The sequence below is a fragment of the Trachinotus anak genome, unplaced genomic scaffold, assembly GCF_046630095.1.
Source record: "Trachinotus anak isolate AG129_WGS33_773 ecotype Australia unplaced genomic scaffold, CSIRO_AGI_Tana_v1 ptg000025l, whole genome shotgun sequence".
In the NCBI taxonomy this organism is placed as follows: domain Eukaryota; kingdom Metazoa; phylum Chordata; class Actinopteri; order Carangiformes; family Carangidae; genus Trachinotus; species Trachinotus anak.
Window position 1 is genome coordinate 9,068,140 of NW_027273876.1, and position 10,032 is coordinate 9,078,171.

Consider the following 10,032-nt stretch of genomic DNA (forward strand, 5'->3'; position numbering starts at 1 on the left):
GCTCATTTTGAGTTCCCATTCAACTCGACTGAGCACAGTTGTGTTCTGCAAAACGGGTTTATTTTAAAACAAAAGAAATATTTGCATGACAGAAAATGGAAATACACTCTTTTATGAAATTAAAAAGTAAATCCATTGTTTTGTGTCCTCAAGCAAAATGTATTTACAATCTTTTCGCATGAATGAATTAGAACAAAATAAACTTTGGCAAATACATTCTCTGGCAGAATGGACTTTGTGATTTTAATCCTGCGCTTTCTGATCTGTAATTTGCTTTGATGATGGCATCTCTGAAGAAAGAGGCAGACTGGAGGAAGTGTGGGAATGTTTGGACCTTTTTCCTCTGTGGACCATTTCACCCCCGTTCTCCCCTTCCTCCCGCTCCAGTCTGCCTCTTTTAACGAAATGGTCTATCCTGGACTCCAGGCTCTCACAGCACGGACGCTCCAGAAGCGGTCGGTAGTTTTTCTGCCTGCTGCCTTCTATTAGCCAGCAATGGTTAGAGGACACGCCACCTGTGGAACCAGCAAATGTTTGGTATTTTTAGTAGAAAAATCACTAAAACTATAAATTGATTATCAAAATACATAGTTGGTTATTCATTTTGTGAATTACTTATTATCAATAACTAGTTACTGCAGCTCTAGTCAGCAGTGGTCTCTCCAAAATTCCTGGCCATGCTCATGCTATCACTATCATACCTATTTTACATGCTTAAAATGCATGAAAAGATGAATTTGAGAATCTATCTGGAAATGCCATCATGATGCTACAAAATAAATGAGAATGGTGAATTGTGAACATAGTTTTTCAATACAAGCTAACTCTAGATTTGAAATTTTACACCCACAGAGGTCTACTTAAAAATTCCTGTTACTGTAATCCAGTTTATAATGAAATTCAGTGGTTAAGTTCATAAAGTCGAAGCTGTTAACGTCTTAATTCTCTAAATGAACCTCTCACCTGTGGCCTCCAAATCTTTGATCATCCCATGCAGGACGTGGGTCTTGACTGCACTCTGAGTCCAGTGTTGCTGCAGCGCCGACAGGACGTGGTTCACCTCTTCAGTCTCCTGTTTCCAGCTCAAACCTTCAAAGCGGCAGTCATACAGCACCAGAGGGTAGTCTACTGCCATGCTGGTGGAAAAAGGAAAATGTTTTAGAAATATTCATACTGACATGTATTATTGTTATTACTACGGATTCAGTTTACACAGAAGATTTTTCATTCAAATTTGTGTAGGACTACTAGTGGCAGTATAAAAACTAGGGAAAAAATAGGCAATACAATAACAACAAACTCTTCAACAGCAGTCAATTCACCTGTATTGGGGCTTCCTAGGGTTATTCTGAACATCCAGGAGCTGATTAATAATCTCTGGGGCTTCCAGTTTCTGCCCTATCAGGAGAAGCACTGCCATCATGCATCGTACCTGTGGTGCAACACAACAGAGACTGCAAAGGTCACTAATCAAAGTATTCAGAATTTGAAAGAAATTAGCTCCACAAGACAGTTTATCTGAATTGCAAACATCTGAACAGTGTTGCTGAAACTTTGCAATAAAATAGTTTTATAACAAAAAAAGGCCTGATCTATACAAATACATTGGCTTAAAAAGAACATTATTTATTGCTGACCGGAGCTGTAATAAACATGCAACTTGATACCTGGTGGTAAAGGAAGGCTAATCCTTTGATCTCAAAAATGAAAAGCTCATATTGGTCAGTGCTGGAGGTTTGCTTTGGCTGCACAGGCTTGACTGATGCTGACAAGATGGTCCTCTCAAACTGCAGGACTCCGTTGCCCACATCCATTTTGCACAGGTTGCGAAAGTCATGAGTGCCTTCGTATCTGTTGGGTGCCAAGAGAGGCTTCGAGTCAGAACTGTGACTTCAGAGGGGGACATCAGTGCTTATGATTTTGTGTCTTCACCCACCTTTTTGCAGCATCTGCCATCAATGCCACATCCAAAGATCCTCGGGGGAAGTAGTACCGGTATGTGCGGGACTGACAGTCAAAGCGTGCACTGAAACCTTCTGCTACTGGTGCCCAGTCCAAGATCCTGATGTCCTGGGGCAGGACTCTGTTCAGCATCTTCACATACGGAACCTCAGAGACGGCAGCTTTATTCTTAGTACTTAAATCAACATTTTCAGGGAGTGTGACGCCAAGTCCTCCACAAAACTGTGTGGACCGCAAATCAATAGTAATGACCTGTGGAGAAGAGACACATTTACTTCATACTGCACGACAAAAACTATACACTCAAGCAAGACGTTACCTGTATATTGGACTGTATCCTTCATAATAGACTGCATGCGATATTCCTCATTAATGGACTAAAATTGATGAAACACAATCTTCATCTCATTGAACTCACTTGGGAAAAGGCACTGACTCCTTTATCGGTGCGACCACACCGGTGATAGTTGGAGCTCTGTCGGTCCTGGATCAGCCGAGTCTTCAGCAAAGCCTCAAAGAGTCTGGCCTCCACAGTGTTGTCTGTGTTCTCCTGTACTGCAAAGCCCTGGTAGGCCCAGCCCAGGTACGCCAGCCGCAGAGCCACATGGCGCCGAGGGTGGGCAGAGAAGTCAAAAGGACGTTCCTTGTTTGCCTTCCTACCCTTTCTCCTGCTGCTGATGGTGTTACCATCGGGTTTACAGCCTGGGTTTCCATTCGTGGGAGGACTGGATGTGAGCTCCATGTCCTCTCCATCTCCACTGCTTTCCCTCAGCTGGGACTTGAGCTTCTCCAGCTCGGCCTCCAGCTCCTTTATTCGCTGGATTACTGCCTCTGACATGCTGCTTGATAAATAAAAGACAATTTACAGAGGACGACTTAGATCTTTCTACATATAATTACTGAATGACATTACACATCCACTCACTTCATTAAATACTTTATTAGTCTTCTTTTCCTGCAGCGTTTAAGCAAGTTGTGCAGTATAATATCTGCTGTTGTTGGACAGTTGGGCTTCATTCAGACAGGTAGCTGAGTTAGTCCCTGGTCAGCTTATAGCCCGCTGTACTTTGAATAGCTAAACGATAACGTTAAACCCAGCCCGACAGCTCGTATGGTAAGTTAGATATTGGCTGTCGGTTCTAGATAACATGCAATGAAACCGAGTGTTTACCTGTAATATCACTTTCAGTGTTGCTGACGAACCTCTGCTTTCCAGTCACTCTCCGAGGCTCCTGCCGCACACATGCTACTTTTCCTGCTACTGGTTTGTTAAAGTCGGACCAATTTTGAAAGCGGACACACTTCCTGTAGAGGGTTTCCGGGAAATGTAGTTTACTTTTGCCTAGCGTAAAGTGATTAGCTTTCTCTAATGGACATGTTTAGAACATTGTCCAGTGTGTAAAAAAAAAAAACAAAAAAACAATTTTAATATAAGACACATTTTATATATATATATATATATATATATTTTTTTTATCTTAACTATTATGCTATCTTATAAAATATTCAGGCCTTAGGTCTGAGAAAGAAAAAAATATGCTATGGCTGAAATCTTAACCTAGAAATAGCAGCACAGAAGAGTCTCATCCTCTGCTAATTGAATTCCCCATTGTTTGTTCTTAGGAAGACTTGAAGGCTGGTGGGTAGGAATACACTGTGTGTCATTTTACTTCATGATGCTGCCATTTATTATTATTTTTTGCCTCTCAGATTGCATTCACAATGTAAGAGCCAAGGTGTCAATAACCTTAACAAACCTTTAAGCATATCAGAAATTCGTATTGTATTAAGCAGAGCAAGCATTTACATGTAGAGCTCTCCTGTGAGGGCACCAAGCGACGCAAAGAGATTTGTGAGTTACAGATAGTTATTTGCAAACGAAAACCTTTTCAAAAGTTCTTTGGTCTTGTGTAAAACCAACTCTACAACATGTAGATTGAACCACACAAACACCTTACCACCATATATCACACCTTTATTGTACATATAACAGTAAGCTTTAATTTTTACTAGGATAACATTAAAATTAACAGTAAAATTATTGTCATAAACAAAGCAAAAGCAAATAAAATAGATTATAAACTAAACAAAACAAACAACAACACAACAGCAAAATAAACAAACTAACAAACAAACAAAACCAAATTAAAACTGTCACTGATTTAGGGAAGACAGCTGTGGGCTTGACGGCGCATCAGTCAAGGTTTTCATAGTTTTTTAGTTTTATATCCAGACACAAGTACACCCCGAGTATCACTCCAAAAAACTGTAACAGGAAAAAGGTTGTAAGTTACTGGCAGCAACTGACCTTACAGGTGGGTCAAACTAGTTCATTTCTCTCTCACTAAATTCTAATTAATGGATTTCACTACCCGGGGCAAACAGGCTGAGACGGACTTTATTATCATTCCTGTCATCCTCTCCTTACTTTCTTCTCAAATGTCTGCATAACTGTTGTTTATATGAAAGTCTTCTCAGATTGTTGGAATTTGCATATAATATTATTTATTTTAATTAATTAGTAAATCATGCAAGGAAATACATGTGATTTTTGTTTTTCTACAGATACGTTTATGGCATTTCTGTTCTATCAGACACTCTCATATACGACAAGTATTGTATTAAAAGGTGTACAAACAACAACAAACAGTTTACCTCTATGACTCCAAGAGCAATGCAGACAGCACCGACCCACAACAGGTTTTTCAACAGAAAGAGCTTGATAGCCCAGATACAACCCTGAGGAGGAGCACACTCTGCGTCATTTTCTCAGAAATGAATGAAATGAAATGACTGTGAACTTGAAATGAGTTTCCTCAGCGGACCTTTTTGTGTACTTGGTCCTTGTCTTGTCCACAACCCTCACTCTTCACCACGCAGCAGGAATCCGGCACGGCTTGGTGGTTTTCCCAGCCCACGCTCGTGGACCAGTCAGTGTGGGCGTCTGCACCACAGCAGCTAAACTGCGACATGGTGCACAATACATGAGGTCTGAAACAAGTCACTGATGTATTTGTGGACCTGTCTATTCCTGCTCCACTGATGAAATTGACAAGTTCTAGGAGTACTGTGGAGGGGCTCAAAAGTATTTTTTATTTGGATAGCAACCTTATGGCCATAGTCAAATGATTACCTCATTTTGTAGAGGGATTAAAATATAACTTATATTTTCGATGACTTTGATATTTCAGTTTATATTGTAATTATGTTCAAATTCCATAATTATCAACAACAAATATATATATACAGTGCACAAAAAGTGGAAGAAACAGGGGCTTATTAGGGGCCCACACCTTTTTTGCTTCAGGGTCCTCTATTGGTTTAATTGGCCTTGTATTGATAGATACTTTATTTTCATTGCATAAAAACACACAATGAAATTACATTTAGCAGCAATCCTCCTCTTAGCAGCAACGAGGGCTTTTAAAAACAATAAGGAATAAAAATCATAAAAATATACAAATATATTATAGATAAAATAAAATATGTGTATAAACAACGTCAATATAATTAAGCATTGTGGATATTGCACAGCTACATGGCAGCGATTCAGCCACTTGCTCATGTTCCCCTGGAAGGGGTGGAGGGGTGGGGGTGGTGGGGGAGGGTATACGATCAGTGCTACACCTTCTATCAAGTCTATCGAGCACAAAGACCAAAACATGAAGCTCTGTGTATCACCTTTTCCTGAAGTCTGTCGATGGCGTGTCTGTTCTCCAGGCTGTAGTCAGAGATCACCGCCCTTGCTTTGCTATTGATACCACTATTCATCTCCAGGAGGGCAGTCTACAGAGAAAATGTGATTAAAATGTGACCATGATCAGCACTAGAACTTTGCTTTAGTTTAAGGCTTGTCACCTCTTTATTCTCTAAGAAACACTATTGATTAATTCATTGATCTCAGTCTCAAGTAATTTTTTCAGTGTCTCACCCTGCTGCGGAATATGTAAAAGGCAGCGCCTGTGAGTACCTCCAGAATGATGATCACTGTCAGGATGCAGATGAACTAGTTCATGGAGAAACAGAGCGAGCAGTGTGAAAGGTCAGCCGTGTCCCATCTCACTAAACAACAATCTTCCGATGTGTCATGTTAAAGTCAGAGCCGACCATGTCCCACAGACATATTCTTAATAAGATCTATGAGGAGCTAATCTCAAACCCATTATGGAGGATTATGTTACTTACAGAAGCCACCATAGAGAAACTATCAATGAATGCCCCAACGTGGCCCAAGAGGGAGACGAGGGCTATGGTGACACCCACTGCGATGAGGACTATGGCGATTTTAGATAGGCTGCTCCCTGCAAAAGTGCCTATCTGTAAGTAAGTCGAGTACTGTAGCACTCCGATAGTGATGAGGGCAACGCCAGATGCCTGAAAGACAAATTTAACAACTGAATATTAATTTATAGCACAATATTAAACCCAGTGGACACAGTTCTGCTGGTGATTTAATGGCAGTCTACTGTCGATCTGCTGCGTTACGGGACTGAGTCACCTAGTTGCATCTCTCAGATACTTTGTATGAAATTTATGTAAAGCAAGTGTGGATGGATGAATATTTATTTTAACCTTCTGAACTGTCAAAATACCAGTCACAGTTTTAATTTTTCTCAAAAGTTTCTAAAATAGTTTCTCTAAAATGACAATTAAGAAGTAGCCTGGTTTAGTCATTCTGTGCTGGCAAGTGTTACCTTTTTTACTCACACTAGTTAATAATTGGGACTCCAATTATTCACTTTCTTTTTGCACATGCAAAGGCCCACCCAGCACCCTTTGCTGGTTCATTTGGCCGAGAGTCAGACTGATTATCTTTCATATTTGTGACTGCTCCCTTTACTCTGGCCAACCACTGAGACCTCTGAGACCATCTACTATGAATATGTTTGATACGACTGGAAAGAAAAATGAATTCTCTCTCAAAGTATGTTCTAAATGACTTTCATTCCCCTGCCCCTTCTTTCATTTCTTCTCTTACAGTGACAGTGTGAAGGATTACAGTTACAGCAGACTTTCCGTACGTCTTCAAAGCAGTGATCAGACAACCACGCATTGTCATGCCAGTGATATAGATTTTGTCTAATAATTTGCTATCAGTCATCCCCATTAACAGCAATTCATTCATACTGTAAATCAAATTACTCACATTACTTACCAAGAAGAGCATATTGAAGAAAATGAAACAGCATTTAATGCTGCATATCGAGCACATTTTTAGGGCTTGATGCAGACAGTCCAATTCTTTTTAGAGAAATGTATGCTCTATTAAACTGAAAATTTGTCCTGAGAAACAGCTGCAAACTGCCCTTAATGTAAGTGTGAACAGATGAGGCGGAGCACCTAGACGTAATACAGTGTGTCACATGAACTTATGAAAATGAACAGGTAGCCTGATAACAGATTATCTTACAAAAACATCATGTCCCTGTTAAACTATTTGAATGGTAGCATCACTGAAGTGCAAAAAGCACCATGAAATATGATAATGTAAACATCAAGTAGTAACCTCTTTATTCTGTAGAACTATAACGTGAATATTGAAAAATTACTATTACTAAAAATTACTGATTCTGACATTCATTCACTAGCAGTAGTTTGCATGAATCCTGTAGCTTCATGGGAGATGTGCATGTGTTTGATAATTGTTGTTCTATACTTTTCCTCTACTGTATGCAATTATTTTGAAAACCCCAAACATGTATATTTATATATATAGAGAGGGAGACCTGCATTTTATTTAAGTGTGCTTGTGTATACTTGTAGCCATCTGACTACTTGAACCTGCGTCGGAGCTTCTTCCGTCCTTTTAGGATCGAGCTCTTCCCCAGAGCTTCTCCACCAACGTACGGATCTGAAGCAGCTGCAGGAAACCTGATCTGAGTCCACAAGCTGGAAAAGGGCCGAGGCCTCTGGCTGCAGCACAATAGTCTCCACCACAGTAACCTCAGGGTGAGCAGCCGCGAGGATGCTTGTGACACACTGCCTGAGCACATATCTTTTGATTCGTGTCCTTTTTCTGCCTCCATCTCCTGTGTTTCTTTTCTCCGCATTTTCTGCTCTCTCAGAGCTCAAGCCAGAGTCCATCAGGCTGTGAGGGGCCATGCTGCTTTCTGATTTCAGCCATCATCTTCTGTTCTTTACTCTTGTCCTGATGAACTACTGAATCACAGCAGGGTCTTTAAGATGATGACAAAACAGTATCATTTGTGGGCTGAGTCACACAGTTTCCCCCAAAAGGTTGTAAATATAAGGACACAGGGAGGGTTGTCTGTTTGCCGAGTAGTTCATCTGTTGCAGGACAAGTGTGTGGGTTTGTCTCTCATCTGCTCATCACTGACTCTCTCTCTATGACGCCTTATCTGCCTGTTCTTATTTGCCTGCAAAGAAATTCAGGCTGAGGAGATAAAGGAGCATATTTAAGACTACTGCAGCTGTGTCTTAATGCAACCTATTTTGTTATTTCAGAGGTTTATTTGAGGACTTCAGTGGATGTCACTGGTCTTGATTTCACCATCTTCTGTATGGTCATCAATTCTGGTTGACAGATTTTTATCATAACTGCAGTGCGAGGTGCACAACCACAGGAGGGCCCCATTTGATATTTTTTAAACTGTACAATCACTTTCGAAGCATAGTATGGGAATGCTTCACTAATATTTGTCCTGCCTTCATTTCAATTTCGTGGAGTGATGGAGTGATGAAGTCAGTATTTGTTTGAAATAGTTTGTGGGAACAGGAATTAAAATACTTAACACAGAGAATGTCTTTGAAGTGACTACATGGGAACCGGAAGTAAAATCATTACCATAGTTGGGATGTTATGTCACAGAGAGAGGACATTGTCCTTCCCTCTCTTTGCTTTTCCTGTTTTGAATTCCATAATACTTGTTCAAATCGTTGAACGATTTCCGTCTGATAAGGATAATTTTCTAGGAAAGAGGTGGGGCTGTGAGGCTGTGCTATTGGACTATTAAGATGAAAGCTCTTTGTACAACAATAACAATATTCTATGTTGGAAAGATCCATATAGGGCAAAAAGGTACCACTGAATGCACTAAACCCTGTTCTGTGGTGTCTTTTTTTTTTTTTTTTTTTTACCTTATATGGCTGTTTCCAAAGAATGTGCCAAAGTTGAACCTCAGTGATCAGTTCACATTTTCCACTGGGGGATGTTATGTGCTTCCTTTCGTCCATCCATCCTTTCATTTATTATTTTTATAATTCCAAAACTGATAAATAATTGGTTGAAGAGCAGGAGCAGTCAAATCCAAAACACAGTAATTACATATTTGGGCAAAATTGAGTTAAGACCAAAATTTGCCATAAGAATGCACAAAAAAAATATATAAATAAAATAAATAAATTTAAAAAAATAAATACATTTGCAACAACTACAAAACAGAGGGAACTTCAGTAACCGCACCCCATCATAAGATAGCTGGTGAGATAGTCTAGCTTAAGCTAATCTACCCACTTCTATGTTACCTGTAAGTGAAATTTTAAATTCAATGTGAAAAATGTGAAAATAATCATGAATAATAATAAATACTTAAATCTATTATACCACATAAATAAGTTAAGTATCAAAGTGAAATCATTCGTTTACGCTAGCAGTAACGGACATATGTGTAGCCTCTGTCTACAGCCAAATTCACGCGGTTACTTTAAAAATATTTTATCCAAATATATAAAAATTATAAATCACCTTATTAAACTAGTCCAAATGGACAAGGAAGCTGAATAAACAAGAACACATTTTGTTTTAAATAGGTCACTGTATTTTCCCTGTTACCTTGTCGAACATGGAGCACATATCTAAAGTATTACAATTTTTGAAAAAGGTGTAAAATTAAGGTTTTACAACTCGTATACTTGTTGCACAATTTAGCAAAGAGCTTTAACTTTATACCCTTTTTCTCAGCTTCACTCTTCCTGTAGTAACTATGCTAATGCCATGCTTTTATTTATTCATTGAACCACAACGATGTAAACTGTTTTCATTGAGAAAAAAAAATGAAAATGTTTGTGCGTGTGTGTGTTTGGGTACACTTGTGATGTTTCTTTGTATCG

The 10,032-nt window shown here is 39.4% G+C and overlaps 2 protein-coding genes across 3 annotated transcripts; both read right to left on the minus strand.

Annotated features, from left to right (window-relative positions):
• Positions 1-41: 41 nt before the first annotated feature.
• pus3 (pseudouridylate synthase 3) lies at positions 42-3,273 on the minus strand. 2 transcript variants are annotated; one of them, XM_071462820.1, is made up of 7 exons: positions 3,134-3,237; positions 2,381-2,804; positions 1,937-2,214; positions 1,668-1,851; positions 1,323-1,432; positions 964-1,136; positions 42-515 (listed from the first exon to the last, which is right to left on the minus strand). In XM_071462820.1, the coding sequence occupies exons 2-7, from the start codon at positions 2,798-2,800 to the stop codon at positions 244-246; spliced, it is 1,437 nt and encodes a 478-aa protein (XP_071318921.1). In that variant the 5' UTR covers positions 2,801-2,804; positions 3,134-3,237; the 3' UTR covers positions 42-243. The 2 variants fall into 2 exon arrangements, with proteins under 2 accessions (XP_071318921.1, XP_071318920.1); XM_071462819.1 differs by having other exon boundaries at positions 103-515; positions 2,381-2,801; positions 3,134-3,273.
• A 656-nt stretch (positions 3,274-3,929) lies between these two features.
• Positions 3,930-7,174, minus strand: LOC139608266 (CD63 antigen-like). The gene is made up of 7 exons (XM_071461810.1): positions 7,118-7,174; positions 6,148-6,336; positions 5,894-5,968; positions 5,644-5,748; positions 4,788-4,925; positions 4,618-4,701; positions 3,930-4,228 (listed from the first exon to the last, which is right to left on the minus strand). The coding sequence occupies exons 1-7, from the start codon at positions 7,172-7,174 to the stop codon at positions 4,157-4,159; spliced, it is 720 nt and encodes a 239-aa protein (XP_071317911.1). The 3' UTR covers positions 3,930-4,156.
• Between the last annotated feature and the right edge of the window lie 2,858 nt (positions 7,175-10,032).

What these genes read in the sequence shown, in the direction of transcription:
- pus3 (XM_071462820.1), bottom strand. Translation starts at nt 2,800, where the DNA reads ATGTCAGAGGCAGTAATCCAGCGAATAAAGGAGCTGGAGGCCGAGCTG. An exon ending in ATGGCAGATGCTGCAAAAAG is followed by an intron (nt 1,852 to 1,936) that starts GTGGGTGAAGAC and finishes GGCACCCAACAG; the next exon opens with ATACGAAGGCACTCATGACT. An exon ending in TAGCCTTCCTTTACCACCAG is followed by an intron (nt 1,433 to 1,667) that starts GTATCAAGTTGC and finishes GTTGCACCACAG; the next exon opens with GTACGATGCATGATGGCAGT.
- LOC139608266 (XM_071461810.1), bottom strand. Translation starts at nt 7,174, where the DNA reads ATGTGCTCGATATGCAGCATTAAATGCTGTTTCATTTTCTTCAATATG. An exon ending in GTTTCTCTATGGTGGCTTCT is followed by an intron (nt 5,969 to 6,147) that starts GTAAGTAACATA and finishes TCCATGAACTAG; the next exon opens with TTCATCTGCATCCTGACAGT. An exon ending in TTGCTCTTGGAGTCATAGAG is followed by an intron (nt 4,229 to 4,617) that starts GTAAACTGTTTG and finishes TTCCTGTTACAG; the next exon opens with TTTTTTGGAGTGATACTCGG.